This window comes from Anas acuta, chromosome 16, assembly GCF_963932015.1.
Source record: "Anas acuta chromosome 16, bAnaAcu1.1, whole genome shotgun sequence".
Taxonomy (NCBI): Eukaryota; Metazoa; Chordata; class Aves; order Anseriformes; family Anatidae; genus Anas; species Anas acuta.
The window spans coordinates 9680809-9701659 of NC_088994.1; the positions used below are offsets into that span (position 1 = coordinate 9680809).

The 20851-nt window shown below is 40.9% G+C and overlaps 1 protein-coding gene across 3 annotated transcripts in view; it reads left to right on the forward strand.

Annotated features, from left to right (window-relative positions):
* TSHZ2 (teashirt zinc finger homeobox 2) overlaps nt 1-20580 on the forward strand; it is a 230243-nt gene extending 209663 nt beyond the window's left edge. For all 3 annotated transcript variants that reach the window (XM_068700669.1, XM_068700664.1, XM_068700668.1), the window contains one exon: nt 11395-20580. In XM_068700669.1, the coding sequence (XP_068556770.1) occupies nt 11395-11396 (2 nt within the window). In that variant the 3' untranslated portion in view covers nt 11397-20580. The remainder of the gene's footprint in view (nt 1-11394) is intronic.
* Nucleotides 20581-20851: the final 271 nt, after the last annotated feature.

Below are 20851 nucleotides of genomic sequence, written 5' to 3' on the forward strand. Positions count from 1 at the left end.
CATTGTGCATAATTGTAAAAGCAGTTGATACTGATAATGCTGTTGATAGTAACATGATGACAGCATGGAAATGCTCACACCATTATCTTTAATGGGGCTGAGTCGATTGCAACAGCATCGAGCCCCTGTAATATTCACCAATCTTAGTTGTGAAACTTCAGCCTAGCAGGCCTTAAGTAATTGTCACTTTGCAATCTGCCTATAGTTTGTGTGTGTACGTATGTCTATGTAAAATGCTTTCATTGTGCTTTTAAACCCACCATGATGCTTCTCACTGCAGCTGCCACTGATTTTTTTCTCACACAGTTCAATAGCAAGAGAATTCCAAACCCATCGGATGCCACTTCTGTAGCTCCCACATATCTGCATTACAGCCCCTATTTTTTTGTTCTTTTTTTCTTTTTCCTTATTCAGTTGCCTTTTCATTCTAAATAGGCCACTAGAAGCTACACCGTCTAATTTTTCATAGGTGATCGACTGCTGAGTTGTGGGTTTATGTAGACAGAGGGAAGGTAGCGATAAGCCAAAGAGAGAGGATTCTATTAGGGAAATGCAGCAGTAATTAATGAATCCTGCCAGTAATTGGGAAGGTGTAAGCTTCTGTAATATCGTAATGATAGTCATCCGTTCTGTGCATCCCCCATCACTCTGAACGATCCCTCATCGTCTCTGTGATCTCAGACACTTAGCCATGCAAATCTTCCTGACAGGACTCTATGTCTTTGTCTCCCTAATTGGACAGTATAGAGTTGTTTATGGATATTGCAGACATTTAGACCTCAGTTGGAGGTTGTTCAAAAATCGTTAGCAAAGTTGCCTTAACAGCATTGTCAAATATTTATTCCCCTGTTTCAATATCTGTTTTTAACCCAGGCATGGTTAGTGATAGAATTAACATTTTGAAGATGAACTCTCTTGTTCTGGGCTCTGTTTGAGACTCTTATTAAGACATTTTCCTATGGAAAAGGGAAAAACAACAACAGAAATCTACCATAAAGCATCATTTCTCAAGGATAAAACATGAGATTGTAGGGCAAATGTGCTGCTTTTTTTTTTTTTTTTTTAATACCATATCCATGGGGAAATATTAAGAATGCTGAAAAAGGCGGTTCCACTTACAGAAATTACAGGAAGCTTATGGGGTAAAAATTCCGATTTAGTATAAGCCAAAATAAATGGAGAATAATCCCATTCACTATACCACTTCAAGTGAGATCAGATTAAGACTACACCACTTATATTAGAAAAGCTATGTCTTTTTCCTCGGTCAAGTCTAAGGGGGTTTAATTCTTGTATATAATCACTTACTGGTCATAAGCAAAAAGTAACATATAATAAATGTATCTGATGTTGTGCTCTACCAGAACAGACTTTTATTTTCTTTTAAAAACTTTAAAGGATTTTGCATTTTTGTCCATAAAGCATTTATAGTATATGTGTTTTTTTTGTTTGTTTGTTTGTTTGTTTTTCAGGGGGAGTGGGGGGGAGAGGGTGGGGGGGGCCTGGGCATGGGGAAGTCTTCCAGAGCTCAAGACCATGAGCACAAGAAGCAAAACTGAGTTTACGAGAGCAGGCTGCAGATCAAAGACAATGGCCAGGACAGCCACAAATACTTGCAATTCAGAGTGTCAGGGAAAGAGATCAGACAGGTCAGGCGACTAAATTTACTGTCCCTTGGTCATATGCCATTTTACTCAGACAAGTTGTCCCACAAATCAAGGGGATTATTTGCCCCAGTAAAAGCAGATCAGGTCTCTTCTTTATGTAACTACTAAATTAAGCCCCTAATGCAGCAAACAGTTAACTACATTTGCTTTTTTTGCCAGCTTGTCTCAGATTTCACAGGACTACTTATTCTAACAAAGGTATTAATGTGCTTGTTATTTTTGATAAAACATCAATATTCAACTGGAATAAAACCAGAAAAAATGCATACAAGATATTGCTGAAAACAATTAAAAGCTCACTTTGGCAATTTTTTTTAACCCAACTCTATTTCCTCTACACAAATACAGGGTGCGAAAAATTCTCTTCGTGGGAATGTTTCTAGGAAGAATTTCTGAAAGTATTAATTTGCGCCTGTCTGGCAACTATCTTGAAAGCTGTTTGTAGTTTTGGAAATTATTCAGCCAGGGAGCAGTAGACATGACACGTTATAGAGTTGATTAATATAATAAATAGCAAATTACTGAAGGGGGAATAATCAAAGCTATAGTTGCAGTAAATATTTACCTTATCTGATTTCTCTCAGGTTATCCTAGAGTTTTAGGTACCTCCCACTATCAAACACAAAAGGTAAAGAAAACAAATTAAAACAAAAGTATTTGTAACCAAAGGGAAGGAGGAGATCATGGTTGCTTTTGGCTTTTTTTTTTTTTTTGGTGAAAAAATTCTCATATTTTCTCTAATTCTTTATTTAGCAAGCTTCCTTTTTCTTCTGTTAGTCAGTCTATTTATACAAAACTTACTGTTCCCCTAAAACACTACTGATGTCATCAGTGAGATCATAAGTTGTTCTCCTGAAGGACGGAGAAGAGTCGCTTGCCTGAATACGCAGTTGAGTGCAGCCACACCATCTGCCCCATCCAACCCATGTTTTGCCATCCCTGAGCTGGCTGCAGGAACAGGGACAGGGGCTGAAGCAAGGATGCCCCGAGGTTGTCCCACTTCTCAGATATGCCTCACACTGACCACAAAGCCCGGTTTCCTCCAGCCTCTGCTGGATCCTAGGGCACAGGTACCAGGCTGACCGCAAATACCCCAGGTGCACCCTGAGTAGAGCCTGTTCAGCTCTCCCACCCCTCATCTCCACTGGTGCCACCAACTTTCCACCCCGTTGTGCTGCCCATCCAGGGGAACAGCACTATAGGGCAGGACCAGACTCTTCTACCTGTGCTAGCTTTGGAAAAGCAAATTGTCTCCAGGAACTCCTGTGCCTGCTAGAACCTTCTCCTCCAGAACATGAATATATTGGCTTTTATATATATATATATATGCATATACATGTATATATTTAAAATCCCAGCTTTAGAAACTTATGTTGGTGCTGCAGTCTGACACTGAGTACAAGCTGCTGTGCAAAGTAATTGCCAAATGCTTACATAAACACATAAATAAGACAAATTTATTTTCATTATTCATATTTTTTGCCCTTTCTTTTCCTTTTTATTTATGCCTTAAACAAGAGTTACAGTAAATATTACAATAAAAAAAATGCCTGCAGTGGACAGAAAGATGATCAAAAAGCCCTGATATAGAGCAATTCATGTTTCTTCTTTACAATCACTAACGAATCTTAACTTGAACCATGTTATGTTCCCATGTGAGTGATAAGCAATGATTTATTATGAAGTGTCACGAAATCGGAATGCCATACAGTGAGACATGAGCTAGTGGAAAATGTGTTCCCTGTTTCCCAGCCTCATTACTCAAAGATGCAGTGTCCCTTTCTCCAAGTCTAATTTACCTGGCTTTTCGAGGCACCCTGATAGCAAAGGAAACATAACCAGTAGTGAAATCCCTGATCCAGGCTGTGCCATTCACCCACCAGCACCGCTAAGCACACTGCAATGACCAGGAAATTCAGAGCTAATGCTGTAGCAAACGTTTGTATCCCTAATGATGCTACCCCCAAAAGCAATTGCTTAGGATTATAGCATCCATTGCTTCATCAGTGCTGTCAGTGCATGAAGAGGAAATAAAACAGGCATCGTGGAGGAGACAAACAGAGAAGTTTTCTTTATGCTTTAGAGTTTCTCTGACTCTCTAATGATTCCCTTCTCCCCATGATCCTAATTCAAGTAACTGGCATGTGATATATTCTGTAGATAAATCAGCAACAGAAGAGCATGTGCAGCTCTGGCACCACGATGTAGGTGATTTACTTGTAGTGCACTGAGCACGCTGGTTTGGCTTTTAAGGTGGGAATTTGCGTTTTAAGTGATTCCTCACAAAGAAAGGGAAGCCAGTATACTGCACACTAACTCATGTCAGCAGCCCTTTTGCTTTCTGCAAAAAATAACCCAGACAGACATAGTCTCGGATTTTAAGTGTTTTCTAAATGTTTCTTTAAAAGCCCTGATCCTGAAAACACTTGAGCTCAGCCAAATCACTGGTGTATGTAGGTGCATCTGCCTGAGTAAAGCTCAAGAGCTGGTGGTGCTTCTGCTCTGCTGCAGAAATGAGGAATGGAAGCACAAGCCTTTCCTAGGAGGCATGGTTTGAGTGGACTGGGCACGTCCTGGAGCAGTCAGACAGCTGCACTGGCACCTCGGTATTTTTCTGGGAAGGCAAAGAGCCTGTCCTTTAGAAAAAAAAATAAATAAACAACAACAACAAAAAAAAACTTTTATCCAAAAATATAGATTTAATCAGACCAGATTTATTAAAGATTTGCCAGCAGTATCAGTTTCTGCTTCAAAACATGATCCCATTCAACCATGACAAAATTGCATAGGAGACCTGAAAGTTAAACTGAACAGAATAAACTGGAGAACAAATTTATGTCCTGCAACTTCTTTCACATGAAAATGTTTTCCTATATCTAGGCGTGTTACAACTAGTTCAGGCTGTCTTAAGGCTATAGTCGCAGTTGTTTTTCTTGCAGAAAATGTGGAAATCATCAGAAGAAAATTAACCAGAACTCATCCTTGTCTGAAAAGCTGTGAGACTCACAAATTTCAAAAATCTTTTTTCTAAAGAAATGCTTTATACCGAATCTTTGTGAAGTACAATCCAGCGAGCAGTTGTCTCGCAGCACTGACAATGTCTGCTGTTCCCGAGGAGGCTGTGTGTGATGTACCATTCTGAAATATTGTCAGCAAGCCTGCAAATACGAAGGCACTTTCATAGCAAGGCAGGGATGAAAGGGAAGAGGTTTGGGTTTGCTTTTTTGTTTCTCTTTGTTTCTTAGTTCTAATAAAACATACCGGTGTGCTCTTAACTTCTCCTCTCCTGTTTTGTTCAGGGGAGAAAGGGAATGCAACTCTCCTGCAGATGGTTGTGGTGTCTGGGGGGAGGAGGGGGCACGAAGAGGTACAAATTCCTTTCCAGAGGTGTTCGTTTTAGCCAGTGACAAGTTATGGAAAATATCATAATAGTTCTGAAAGCAGAGAGAAGAACTCAGCGTCTCCCTGCTCTCCAGCACCCTTTACTCCAGCCATGAATCCAGCGATTGTAATGGCACAGCCCGGTAAGTGGGCTGGGGAGAAATCCCACCACGACAACCTCCAGTGTAAGGATTAAGAAATTCTCTTCAGAACTGAAAAAAACTGTGAGGTTTAGTCTAATCAGGAGCTACATCATGAGACAATTGAGGAATTATGCAGCAGTTGAGTAAACACTTGCAGAGGACAATTCGGCCTTTTTAAGTCCCCAAATTACTTGGGGAAATCTCGCTTTCAGTGATCTGCCAACACATCCTGACATCCACCCAGCTTTACCTTCACAAATCTTGGATGCTAACCCAGCTCCTACCCACTGCCAGTGTCTGGACAGTCGAACCATAACTGCTTTGTCTTATCTGCTGAAAATCCACTTTTTTCAAGGTGCATTACAAAAGCTATTTCTCTTCTGGGATCCATACAGGTGGCATTTTAAAATGTAGCGAGCACCCTAGTCTACAGAACCTGCTTGTCACTGAAAATGACACAGTTTGCATGTGACCTGTAATGACAGTTGCTAGTTGAAAAGAAACCAGAAATTCAGCTATATCTTCCACACTTTGGTTGCAGCTGCCATCAACTAAATCTCTCTCCAAGGGCAGATGGTGCCCTGTACAATGAACAATTTAATCTTTAGCAAATAGAGAAACTTTGCCAAAAAATCCACATTTTTTCCTTCCAAGAATAGGCTGTCAATAATGTGCTCTCAAATACATTGTGATTTGATGACTATACTTTATTTATAAGGAAAAAAAAAAAAAAAGAAAGAAAGAAAACAACAACAAAATGTTCTCTATTCTTTGCCTTTACAAGCCTGTGATCCTTCCGGATATCTCTGTACTGAGTCTGTGTGTGCACAAGCAATTGGGAGGGACTGGTTCAGTGTCAGGGTATTTCTTTGTGCCTCTTAGATGCCACAGGTACTCCTTTTTGTTGCTGAACTCATGTATCCCACATCACCTCGAGCACCTAGATGAGATCAGGGGTGAATCCTGACCTTTTGCAACACAAGTGGCAGAAATCCCAGTCTTTCCACAAGGCCAAGATTTCCCCATATGTCTATGAAAACATGGGGAGTCGCAGGCCCCGATTTTAAATCTGAGTCAACATTTAAAAAAAAAAAAAAAACTCTTCTCACTGATGTTTTCCAGCCTAAATCCCCCCCAGTCTGAGGCATGGCACAGTCCCACGGGCAGTTTGATGGTCGCACGTGGAGGGAGGACCGGGGCTGCCCTTGGGTCAGGCATCTCAGTGCTCCTTGCTTTCACACCCTCCCAGATCCTTTTCTAGTCACTCGCAGAAGAAACTGCCTGCCCTCTGGGGAGAGCTCCGGCTAACAGATGTCAGCATTTTCGTGAGCCGTGTTGTTCAGGTGGATTTGCAGGATCTAGCTGTATTTGTTCAGGGACGTCTGGTAACCCCAGCGAGCTGGGCACGGCTGCACACAGTAACTCTGACTGGGCTGTGTCTTGTCTGGAAATTTATATATATACTCGCCCATATAAAGGTACATATATATTTATATATATATTTATATATTTTTACATGTATATATATAGCATATAATGCATATGTAGAGGGATTCTTGCATTTCCTTGAGGCCTCAGTGGCATGCCTGGTTCACACAGATGCATGCAGAGGCACATCCCTAAAACGTCACCATTTCTGTACCTGCACTGCCCTGGCATGGTATTTGGTAGGGTCAGCCCACAGCTGCCCACAGAGCCAGATAACCATGGTTGCTGCACCATGCACACTGGAAATTGGCACGTGGTTAAGGGTCTTCTTCAACCCGGGTCACAGCTAAAAAAACTGAAGGCATACAAAACTTCCTGCACAGATGTCAGAAGCTTCTGAAAAGAAGGGACTCAGAAAATGATGGGTTTCTTTTGGCAGATTTAAATGAGATCTTTCCTTTATACCCCAACTGTTGGAGCAGGCCAGCTGATGCAAGTCACATAACTTCACTGACCTCCTGCAGCAAGGTGTTTCACAACAGCTGCAAATAAGACTTGCTACTGAAGTCCAGAGGTCTTTTATTTGCCTTTGGCCTTAGCCTCTTAACAAAGTATCCTCAACAAAGAGATTTCTGAGACAAATAGAACATAATGGCTTCAAGTTTTTATTAAGTGTAGCTTTCACCATCCCAGACAATGCAGTCTCAAAATTCCTCCACCTGGGCGTTATTTCGCATTCAGCAGACACACCCCGGGAACATCTGAGCTAGAGCCCACATTTCTTTTCCATTATCTTGTCCTGCATTCTCACAAGCTTAGATCATGGGACAGAAACACATTGTACAACAAAGGAGACCTGTTTTTCACCCTCCTCTCTGTGTGGCTGATGGCACAGGCTGAACACACAGGGTCTGGTGTGTCCTGCAGGGACACCAGGGGCTCAGGCACCTGCTGGTGGGTCATAATGATAGGGGTGTCCTTTTTTCCTGCACTCTGCTGCTGGCTGCTGGGGAGCAGCTGCCTGCAAACTCTGTGTCCTGCACAGCACAGCTTCTTGGCACAGCACCCTTCAGGACGGAGCACATTAGGGCCCCCTTCCTACAGGCATCACGTAGGGGTCTCTGGGTGGGTACTGTGCCCTCCGCAAGAACAAAGAAGAGCAGAAAGTATTAGATTTCACAAGGGTTATTCTCACCTCTCCCAAAATGCTTTCCTTTCCTATTCGAATGTGTTTTCTGAAATAAATATGTTCTATTTATTTATTTAATGTGCTGTTAAATGACCTTCTGGAAAGCTGTTCCTGCCGCAAGGCTTTAAAATGGATGGGCAGGCACAACTTAGAGAGCATGCTCCTTACAGTCAGGATGAATCATTTGAGTAGTTACTGTTTAGATTGATATCATTTTAGTTATAATTATGGGTAACAAGAACGCATTTAGAGTCTGTAATATTGTAATTCATGGTGAGAGGAGTCCTAAATGAAACAAAATATACTCAGATTTACTTTTTGTCCCTGTCTAGGTATTGTGTATGTGACGACGATCTTCAAGGGATAGATTTTATGCTGCTGTAAAAATCTAGCAAAAGTAGGTCAAAAATGACATCTAGAGATAACATGTTGGGTAACCACAAAGGGACTGTCTGCGCCTTTCCATTTGGCCTTTTAAGGAGTCCTGCAATTTATTACTATAGGTACAGCTGCAGCACAGAAAGGTTTTGAGACTGTGGACTTTGGTTGGTGGATGACAGATACATATTGTCATTTTTAATATCCCACTAAGCTAATAGAGGATGATAAAATGATATTAGCAAAGATCTGCAAGGAAAAACTATATAAAATAAGAACATTATAAGCACATGGACCTGCTGTCATCTGACTGGATCTGGGGTAGCATCACACCTCTGGCAATGCCACTGAAGTGGCCAATGCTCTCCTGCAGACCCCAAAAGGCAAACTATGGCAGCAAACCCCAAGTGAAGGACTTGGGAGGACATTCTTGAGAGACATTCTCGAGAGTCCCTGTTTCAGAAGTTTCACAGCTGTGTTTTTACGGTGAGGTTTGAAGGAGGGGAGGGTAGCCATGCTGTGGACGAGGAGCGGGACGGTGCTTGTGAGTCCTGACACATCCACATTGCAAGAGATACAACTTTTTCCTTCTGTTGATGGCTTGATAATTAATGTTAAATAAAAGCAAAGCTTCAGTATCTGCATCTGGTATTTCACATATGCTGCGCAAGGCCAGCATAATGAACACCCTCCATTGCATTTTTGTGATGTAATTTAAACGGTAGAGTTTTCTTTACGGAACAGGTTGAGCTACATTACAATAATTGCCCAGAAAGCACTAAACTTTGCCCATCAAGTGCTATTTGAACACCAGGCTGCTGTGCCCTAGACTGCGAGTGACAAACTCGCCACATACTCCCTGAATCTCTTAGAGACTTGATAATGAAATACATAAACTATGACCCTTATTGATCAGGCCTCCCACTAATTAATTTCCCAAAGTCCTGTCCCAGCCTGCAGTGACAACGACGCAAAAAGATAAAATAAATAAATAAATAAAAACAGAGGATGAAGCCTTTAGTGGGGCAAAAGACCTGGGGGTGAAGTACTTACCCCGCTGAAATCAATGCCAATCCCAATTGATTTCAGTCACGCATGGATGTCACCATTAGTCAAGTGTACGGACGCTGAGCCCCAGAAGTTTACACAATGGTCACAAACAGCTTTTAGAGCAGTGTGAAACTAAATATTGCTAAGCTGATTTCACTGCTGGTCTAGCACAGAAGTTTAAGACCTTCCTCTAGACAAAGTGAAAAAGAAAAGGAGGCAGGAGGCCGTCAGGCTGCTCAGTTCTCCAGTCCAAGCCCTGGATAAATATTTCCCACTGGCAGGGAACCAGTGCTCTGCCATTACTTTCCTTCAAACGAAGCCTCCTGCCCAGACTTAGCACTTTCAGTAACACTACATGCTGCTTTATTGTCCTAATGGCATTCGGGAGGCAGAACTGAATTAATCAAGAGTTATTGCTCCAACACCAACCTGCTCACTGCAGCCCCTAATGCTGCCTGGGCAGGACCAGGAGCAGCCCCGGGTGTTTCCCACACCCATCCCTCAGGCAGATGCTCTGCCATCAGAGCTTGGTGGGAGCCCAAGGTAGGAGCTCAGTGCCATATCACAGGGAGTTTTCCATCCTGGAGAGGGCTGCAAAACCCACTCAGATAGGTAAAAAGTCAACTGCCTGTGACACTGCTGCAGGCTGTGCTCAGACCATTTGCAGAGGGCAAGCCTGCAGCTGTGAACTTGGCCACGGAAGCAGCTCCAGCTCACACCACGGCGGTGCTTCGCCTCCAGGCTTTACAACAGCAAGGCTTCTGGACTGCTTTAAAACTTGATCAAGGTGTAAACTGACAGAGCTTTGTCCTTTCACAGTGAAAAATAATAGCTTTGCAAAGTGTGAATTGCTCTGGAGCATTACCTCTGAAACCTAAAGACAACATTTTAAAGTGTCAACATGGATTGCTTTTAATATTTTTTTAAGTGGGAATAATGATCTAAGGTATTCGCCACAGTTTCAAATGGACTTCCATGCATTCTCAGGTGCCAAAAAATCTCTACATTTAGCTGCCAAACCTCTTCTTTCCTTCCAACAGTTTCTCCATAGCAGGTCTGGGTTGCCAATGCAAAACTCAGCATCACTGTGAAAACTGAAAGGGTGAAGATATTGTAAAACAAACCAGATTAAAACTAAATAAAAAGGACTCAATAGACTTTTCTGTTTTCATGTGGAATTTTTTTGAAAAGCTGGGTTTATTTTACTTTAAATAAAGCTACTACTGAATTTCCAGTTGATTTATCTGGCATACTGGAAACACACCTCAGGATCTGAGTTGTGTTTGCTGAAACGTGCATGCCCTTGAACAGATAGTATATTTTTCAGTAACGTATTTCTCTTTGCCCGCCTCTTTGCCCACTGCTGGTCTTTTTTTTTTTTTTTTTTTTTTCTTTCCTGTGCTCTCTCCAGATTGACTTTCACTCTACTTATTGTCTGACTCATTTCTCACCTTATTTTCCCCCCTCCCTCTCTTTTTTTTTTTTTTTTTCTCCTCTACTGCTTTTCTCGGTATCTTTCCCCCAGGTTATGAGCAAAACAGAACGTAACTTTGGGCTGAACTTTTAAACCCACATCTTGAATGAAATAAAACAAGCACCCTCCATCTCTGTGTGGAAGTAACTTCACAACTAGAGCCACTTAGCACTTTTAGTCCCTGCAGAACAGGAAAGGTCCACACGGAAGAACAGCAGCTCATGATGCTGGGGAGGGGAGGTGCCACAATGACCACAAATAGCACAGCAGTAGTCCAAGAATGCAAGCACAATGTGGGTACCAAGATGTCCAGTTCACCCTGATGATTTCAGAGCAGATTCTTGACTGGCTGTAAAATGAGACTCTTTGTATTGACAAGGTTTAGGTAACACGAGGGAAAAGCAGAGATGCATAGTAGCACACCCAGAGATGCATAGTAGCACACCTGGCAGACCTGCATCAGCTGGAGCTTACCCTCTAATCCCAGCATCATTATAGGCTTAAGGAACTGGGGGTTTCTTCCCTCTTCTGTGTCCTTGCCTTTTTGCGAGCCTATGGACAGAAAATGTAAAGCAAAGCTGACTCAGTTCCAGAATTTCTCTTGATAAAAAAGTCCATATTCAATAAAATCTGGACTCATGATTAAAAGCCTGGTAACACTAGTTACTCTTCTTCTGCTTGCAGGACAAATGCCTTAGTTCCAGCTCTCCAGCCCAGGCTTCCCGCACCCAGCCCGTCTCCGCACGTCACTCCGATTCTGACATTGAACTCACAGCAACCCGGACTGAGAAGACTGCCAAAAAAACTCCAGCTATTCTTCTTCATCCTCACTAACAATTTGGTAATGAAGTATTGATTTCCACTCCCCTGCTTATGGACGATATTAGATTTTCATTGATAAACTGCACTGGGGCTGTCTGGTCTCCACTGTCCCTTTTTGCTGTCACTAAAACAAAGTGCCACTGAAGTAAGATAATGACTGGGAACATTGATGTACTTATTTCGTCAATTTGTAACACTTGACAGGAAAAAAAAAATCTTCATAGTTTAATGTCCAAGTGTGCTACACAAGATGCAGTCACATTGGAAGCTTTACTTTTCATGGTAATGTCCATTTCCTATTTATAACCCCTTTGGGATAGTTTGTCTAAAGGAAATGTTTCTATTCAGTGCAGCTATTACTGTTGCACCTGGGTTGCCCAATCCAGTCATTGCACTAGGGATCAATACATCACCGTAAGTACAAGAATTATTAAGTTAAAACAGATTCTGAGCCAAAAAACCTCTGAACAATGTTAATCTTCTGTGCAAGTTGTTCAAATAGTTATGCTTAACCATGTTGCTGCCAAAGATTTGTTTAAAATGGATTATTTTCAGTTTGTTTTATTCCTCAGATATATATATATATTTAAATCTCCATTATGGTTTATGACAAGACATGCGATGGAGTGATTTTTAACAAAAGTACTATTGTTAGATTATTGAACGTTATATGAATATAGGTATATCTATATATAAATATCACTATATAAATATCTATATATAGATATAAGAGAATAAAGTACAATTCCTTTCTCAGTTAGGTGGGTGTAAATCTGATTATCTCTGTTGGAGTCAGTGGAGTCACTTTAGATTTACACCATCACAGACGAGATCAGAATCTGGTCCGCACGCTGTCCCCCTGCCCGTGCAGTTTGCCTGGACCGCGCATCCTTCTGCAAGTCAGCCAGGACCTGGTGGGCAGGGGCCTGAGAAGATGGCAATTTCGGATTTGTGCTTGTAACTTTTTTCATTAAAACTTTGAGGTCCCAATTTTAATTTGTGGAATATTCACGTTAATAATGAGATCTAATTAAGACATCCATTAAAAGCCCGTTAAAGTTAATTTAACGTAAAAATTCCAATAGAACTGTATTAGATTTTCTCCATTAAATTAACGTTATGGATTTTTAACGGATGTCTTAATTATATATTATTATTAACGGGAATACTGTATTACACAGATTAAGATCGGGTCCCGAGTCAACTCGCAAAATCTTCCCGGATATGCTAACGACACAAGCCCTGCATTACCTAGTGCACTGTTTGGAAAACCAGGCGCAGCCCTGTTTACTCCAGCTGAGCATTTCCTTGCAACTCAAGCAACCTCCAGTAGACAAATCCATCTCTGCATTTAACGATGAACTTTCCCCAGTCTCGAGGGAAAAATAAGTCTGGATCCAGTTGTAAACACTACTCCATTACAAATGAAATATTCAAAGTATGCTAGGCACAATTTGAGAATAGGATCTTTCTCATAGAAGAGAGGGCTTTGGGGTGTCTTTTACTCTTATTTTATTTTAGACATTCAAGGCTAAAACTGAAGCGCAGCATTCACAAAATCAGGCTAAACATGTTTACCCTATTCCCTACTGCTTGTGCAGAAGGGCCGTTTTTGGCAATGTTTGGGAAATTTTGACATGATCCCTAAACTCAACATGGAGGAGAAAAAAAGGCCCTTCTTATTTACCTCCTAGGGAAAGTGTTGCCCTTATGCCACATATAATAGCAAATTGCTTTTTTTATGGCATGCATAACCTAGATGGGAAAAAATATGGCGCTTGAGGGAAGGAGGGAAAAAGTAAATGAAGTTCCAGGAATGTCATTCTGAAGTAATGAGGCATGGACAGAAAATATACCCCTCACATCATCGGATTGAGATGGCAGTCGAAATAGCTTCATTGAAGTGTCAGCACTCATCCATCAATCAATCATCCACAAGGAAAAATAGCGACAGTACAACGGGGCGGCTTTTATGGGATTTACTCATGGGCATAGGGAATAGCAGCTCAAATGTAGTTCTGACATGAAAAGCAAGGTGCTGATATTATTTTTTATGATGGGAGGATCATAAAGTGAATTGAGAACAGTGAGGTCTGTCTTTGCTTAACCTATTCAACTGGAAATGAACGGAGCTCAACTGGAAACGAGCAGAGCCTTCAGATGGGTTAAGATTGAAGCCTGCACCGTGCTGAGCGCCGTCCATTGACAACAAAATTCTATTAAAGCGAAATCAATGCATTAGCATCAAGCTCCTCAGAAGCTGTTAAATTGCACGGCCCAGTTCGGAGTTATTAAGTGAAGTTACACAAGGTGAGAGCCTGCATCATGGGCCCAAAGGCAGCATCGTGACAAAATGCCACCCGGGAGAAACCGTGAGCCATTCTCCATACGCGCTCCTTTCCCAAGCTTCTATACACTCCAGAAAAAAATAAATAAAAAAATAAATAATAATAATAGAAAAAAGGATCATTCTGGCATCCCCCCCAGCCTATGGCATTTGGGGCTGGGGCTCCTCGGGGCACCTGCTGCTCAGTTCTGGCAGTAGGGAGGCTTTCCTGGTGCCTGTAGCAGGTATGGGGTTCACTCCCGGTGAAGGATGGAAACAGCATCCCATCCCCTGCCCCCAGCCATGCTGTATTGGCCCCTGGGGACCTCAGGGCTGGAGAGCTCCAAGTTTTGTGGAGAGCTGCTCCCCCCACACAGGGCTGGCCCACCCAGCACCTTGCTTTGCACAAGAAGCTTTGCTCCAGCACAGGCAAGTGCAGGAACAGCTGCTTATTTAAAATCCGGCCACAAACCTTTATTACACAGTGCTAAACCTTGATTATTTTGCCTGCATCGCTGTCCTCTGGGAACATTTTAGATACACATTTGAATTAAGTGATTCTTTTTTTTTTCTTTTTTTTTTTTTTTACAATAAGATATAAAAAAAAAAGAAAATGTACGTCTCTTCTCTCTCTTTCTGTGTATGAAACTGGATGAGTTGATAGTTTATCTGTCATATAAATCAGGTAACATAGAAAATCATTGCATCTTTTCTCTGTCGTATCTACTCAATATCTATCGTTCTGACTTTTATTCTTATTGGAGATCATCAAAACATTAATTAAAAGCCTGGTGATCAAACAGCCGAATATTTATGATTCACATCCTTGCTTATTAACAAGTGGCATATTGATACACCACATATCCAAGCTGTTTATGCTCTTGCACTGCAATAAAGCAGTAAGAATTGTTACCCTTATACACTGCTTTGAGAGATTTATTCAGAAACCGGAGCTCCCTTCCTGGTCAAAATAAGCCATATCACCTTAAAAATATGTATTTTATTTTAAAAGGAAGAGAAAAAATTAGCATCTCTTTGGAGCCTAATATATAAGAATTTCAGTATATCAGTCTCAGGTGTTTTTTCCAGGCCCTTATTATTTCAGCTGAGAGGGAGAAGGACACTTAACTTTAAAAATGGCTGTCATTAGTGCAATAATAATTGTTGGTTTAAAAAAAAAAAAAAAAACTTTGAGAATCTGCTAACAAACCTACCCAGTAATTACTTGTCAATGCAACTTCATCATGATTTTTATTACCTACTTGTAAAAGTATTTACAAGACTGACCTTCCGAGCTTTTTTAGAGATCAGGGAGGATATAACAAGTCATTTTAAAAATCAATAATTATATATTAACACGATAGGGGTTGAGGCCTTCCAAGCCAGCTTTACAGGCTATTGTGTCAAATCTTACACATCCACAGGGCGATGATTGCTTTCCTAATTTTTGGTCTTTTTTCTTCCCTTAATCATATTTTGATAAAGTGCCCTATTTATTGGCCGATACCAAGCCCTTTATGCCCTGGGGCAGTTCCTCAAGCAGAGAGGACAGCGGCAGTGGGGACTGAGGGCTGCAGGCCTGGCAGGGAGCAAAAGAGCTCTGTGCCAGGCAGGGCTGAGCCCAGCAGAAATGCAAAAGGAACTGGCTTTGGGCCTGGGGCAGCCTCTGGCAAGCACTGCCCAGAGGGGGTTTGTTTTCTGGGGCGCTGCTCCCTGCTAATTCCTGGCAGCATGATCCTGCCTGCTGCAGCAGCCTCCCGTGAGGGCATCTGTGGGTAAACACATGGCAAAGGACAACAAAAATAATTTACTGTGGAAATTTCCTCGGTGCCTGGGGCCAGGCTGAGCAGAGGCTGTGTCCCCATCCCCATCTCCATCCCTGTCCCTGTCCCCATCCCCGTCCCCATCCCCTCTCCTCCTGTGCTGTAACTCTCCTGCTGGTCACAGCGCTCCTGCTAGTTGGAGGCGTCACACAGGGCTTTTGTCTTCTCAAACAGATATACGATGCAATTTATATTTAAAATTCTCTCTATAAAGACAGTATTGATCACAGATTCCCGATCAATACATTGCAATTACAACAGGCTTTAAAGGCCATCTGTCCCCAAGCAAGAGAACTGATATAACCACCTCTATATATTTTGAAAAAGTGCTACTGGTATGTGCCCATCTCCCTGCACAAGCTGACGTATCGTTTTTGCTCCCAGAAGCTGTGTTTGGGAGCTGCACAGTGCTGTAATTCCTCTTTGCTGGCCCCCCACAGGGAGACCAGAGACCAGCTTCTCTTTGGGTTTCGGAGCCGTGACGGGGCGATGACACCCAGCTTTGCTGGCCACCACTCCTGCTCCCTCTCACAATTCATCCCGCAGGTTGCCACTTTCTTTTTCCTCTGATCATCTCCTGTAGAAAATGATCAGCCAGACGTTATCGAATTTCACTAAAACAAATAACTTTTCAGGAACGCTACCGAAGAGCTTGAGGTGGCCACTGGTAGGCGCAAAGTGAGTGTTTTTTAATGTATGACACGCTGGACCACAGAGACAGCAGTGTTTTGAGACATAATTAAGGAATAAAATGACACACATCTAGAGGTAGATTTCAATTCACATTTCATCAAATTGGGAAGCTACTTCATCAGCAGCTGATGTCAGTGTAAGTCCTGTTGATGGCACCGCATGAGCCACTCAGGATGCATTCCAGAAAGAAATGCTGCCTGGATTTCCCTTTTTCTTCTTTTCTTAATTAATTACTGCAGTAATTATTTCACACAAGCGTGCAGAATTTAGGATTTTGTTCTCCAGATCTCTTCAAAAGGAAAACGAGAGAATACAGAAATAAGGAGTGCTTTCCGGTGATAACAGAAGCCTGCAGACAGCCCTTGGCACATGGCCGTGTGCCAGGCGCAAAGGCCAGATTCTGAATTCGCCTGCTCCGGTGTAAATCCGGAGTAACTTCCTTGAATTCGGTATATTTACGCAGATCCAAACACAGCCCTCACAGTCCTAACCTTGGATTCCTAGCATGTTTAGATGGTTTTGAAAACAACTTCAGCAAGCAGTCCCGAGCTCTGTGCAGATTAAATCGGAGGCACAGTCTGCACTTCAGAAGTTTTATAGTCATGTCAGGGAAGTGATTGCAAAACTTTGTTATTGATGTGGCTCGGCTGGTAGAAGTCCTAATGTAAAAACAGTTGTATCGCTATAAAGCACTTTATACTGGTACAGCTTATTTTGCTTTGCTGGACCACTTTTATACCAGTACAAGCACTTTTATCCCGGTGTACTTCAGCCTACACCAGTGGCCATTTGTTGTTTTAACTATGCTGGCAAAAATGTTACGAGTAGACAAAGTTTAAGATGACACTGCTGTTCCTTGTACCCAAGTGTCTGTACAATATTTTCTTTGAGAGCATTTTAAAAAGTAAAACAGCTGTACCACTGGATTTAGCTGCAGAGTAATAAACCTCCAGTTCATCTTCACTCTCAGCTCATGAAATGTCTTCAGGCCTTTGTAAAAAGCCTTGTTTGAGACACCAGATTAAATGCTAATCCTAGCAGGTCATGCATCTCTACTTGAGTTCATACCACTGAGCTCTGTAAACTTTTTTTTTTCACTCTTTTTTGGCTTTAGGTAAAGACAACAAATTGTTTCCTTAGACTTTTTAGATGAGATAGCAGGAAAAAAAAAAAAAAGATCACCATTTGAAAACAAAAACAAAAATAAAATCTTGCAAAATGCAGCTATGTTATAATGCAACGATGGCATGCTCTTGAAACCCACATCCACACATGGGCATCAGCCCCAGGGGAAGGGGAGTGCAGGTCTCAAACTTGTATGCGATTGTCTCAGGTGTGGCAGATTTGTATGGGCAATGTTTCCACTTACCACTGGTCCACATACCGGTCAAAAATTACGCCTGCATGTATCCAGGCAGAAGTGCAGCTACAGACAGGTACCTGCCCCCTACACACACATATATATACCTGTGCACACAGTGGCACACTACAACAGTACGTGTGCATGTGTGTCTACAACAGGCATCGATTCTGCGGCTGACATAGCAGCTGGGCACTTGGCACCGAGCAAACAGCAGCTCTCTTCAGGACATACAATGCAGTGTTTTGGCTTTACAATGCAGCAAATGCTGGAATGTGCAATACAGGTTGCAAAAGCTGACAAGCTAAACAGTTCTTATTTGGCTCAGGGTACTTAACTGTCATATGTCTCTGGTACAATATGCCCTTTTGTCTAGTGCTCAGGCACCACTTATTAATCCTTTCCTTTGTTGTTGTTATTTTTATTTTTTTTTCCTTTTATTTCTTCTTCTGTGCGTTTGTTTTGGTTTTTATTATCTTGAATATGTCAGCATGAATCATAAGAGATCCATCCCCACTTTAAATAGAGCATAGTTGGCCATTATAGTAAATCTGACAGTTTTGCTCTGCCCCAATGCTTGTGGTATGTGGTAAGTTTGTTACTGGCAGCATCTCCAGGTTACTTACGTGACCCGTGGTGTTAGTTCTAGAATTTTGTTTCATAAAATAAAATACAATAAAATGAATCAAAAACTCATTTCTCTTTAAAAATGTATATACTACAAACTGCAAAAAGGAAAGATTAAACACTTTTTTTATATTAACAACACAAATGGGACTCCTTTCGAAAAGGACTCACGGTGACTTTATCTGTAGAATGTTTCAGTGCTTATGCACTCATTTTGTAACAAGTGCATGCTGTATAGACTATATTGCCTGTATACTTAGATGGCGGGGGTGCCAAGCTGCTTTCCATTGTGCACTGCAGCTTGTTTGGATGAAAAGTTACGCCTTTGATGCATTTTTATACTGTACATATTTGTATATATTAACTATATTGCCATGTTACAAACACAGATTTTGTTATATTTGCTTGTTTCTGTTTCCTACAAAAATTGGTCCATGACGGGGGATTTTTTTTTTTTTTTGTATAGAAAATATGCTTGTAATTTTTGTTTGTTTGCTTCCTTGGTCATCATCTTTTAATGGTTCATAAAGGAATTAGGGATGAGTTTTTGAAGGAACTGTGAGAAGCAAGTCTGTGTTTGCATGAGACCTGCCCAATTGCTGGCTATAACGGGGGGCGGGGGGAAGAGGGGAAATCTGAGTCAAGTTTTGCTTTTAAAGCATGCTTAGTCCCATGGGAAAACTCATACATGTACAATTATTCTCTTTGTATTTTATCTAATAGTGCCTGAATTTTTTTTTAATGTCTTCTTGGAGGAACAATTCATAATTGTCAAAATTTGAAACATTAGCTTAATTTTGTTTTCATGACCTCTCATTTCTCCTCCTTATTTATTTTGTTGCTGTTTATAATGGGCCCCAAGGCCATTTCTGACATTGCAGTGTTCTTCTTCCACATTAAGGATGTTTTTAAAATTACTAAGATTATTGAGCCAACAGGCTGTTTTAATCAAAACCATGTTTCACTTGGTTTTGATGATTATGAATGGTCCTTACAACGGAAAAAGCCCTTTCTGCTGGGAGGATTGTACCACCTAGTGGCCCAATGGATCCATCACAGATCTGCATCTTCCCAGTATTTGCTGTCTTGCTCAAAGCCTAGCTGGCAATTTTGCTTCAAATTATTTGCTTATTACAACTAACTTAAACTAAACAAATTGAAAATGTTAATGGTATTTTTTTCTTTGGTTGATTGCTAAATAAATTCGTATAATTTATACTAGAGGAGATTACTGCTTTTATTGTTTTGGGTTTCCCCAAACCAATTATTAACAATCAGGACTATGTATCTCATTAAATTTAAATCAGGTCAAACCTATTTATCTAAGGCCTTTTCTGATTTACAGGAAGACGCCTGTATTCCAGTGCATTTAAGATGTATTTCTGTGTATGATTTTGCAGCATAGAAATCTATCAACAGTGATTTTTTGTTCTTTATTTTTTATCATTGCAAATACATTGTAAAAAAAAAAAAAAATCCCTCAACTTTACCACAAAAAAAAAAAAAAAAAAAAGCATTACTTTTTATGCCCAGGGATTTTTTTTTAATAAAATCACTGCAGTTTTAGAACTGTAATTAAAGCCCTGAATAATAGATCACACATCTTTATCTGTTGTGTTTAAAAGGAAAAAAAATAGCCCAAACTGTTCACATAATCCTGAATGCCTCATTTCCATAAAAAAGGTTTCTATACATATATTATTTACATTTTTAAACATGGTAATTCTTTCCTTTGTGGCATAAAATGTCTCTTTTCCACTGCAGCTATTGGAAAGCGACTGCTCACATCTGAAATGTTATCGTAATTTGCATCAGGAAACCCAACTGCAGACATTAAGGACTTGGGTGTGTTCAATTATGATTTTGCTGGAGGCTGTCCCTCATTTTAATGCTGCACTCATTGAACTACCTTTCTGAAATCTAGCTGATATGGTTCACCATAGACATGCTTCACAACATCATTAGCTTTGCAAATGGCTTCATTTCAGTCAATGCAGACTTCAGTTTTGGCCAATTGTAAAATGGAAATTTGAAAAGGAAAAAAAAAAAAAAAACAGATGCACTTAAAACATGAAAAGAATTATTTATATGATAAAAATATATTTAGATTTTCAAAGCACAAGACTGAACAGAAGTGCTCTTTTTATGCTTTCTGAAGATGTTACTGTTAAAAGTCTTTCTACATCAGGCTTAATAAATCTGTAATGACATTTGATGGATTGATTTTTGTGTGGGTTTTTCTTTTCTTTCTTTCTTTTTCCCCCCTTTCTTTCTCTACAGAGAAAGAAAAAGACTGACCTGGAGAGACTGTGGGAGTAAAAACCACAGGAATGTGCCTGTTTCAGTAAAACTCACAAATGATTTCTAGCAGCCTCCCTTCCCTTAAATAATAATCATTAAAAAAAATAAAGAAAAAAGAAAAATCTAACTACACCACCCTGTGTTCGTTTCTACACATCCTTTTCGCTCCCTCATCTGGCTCCTCTGACC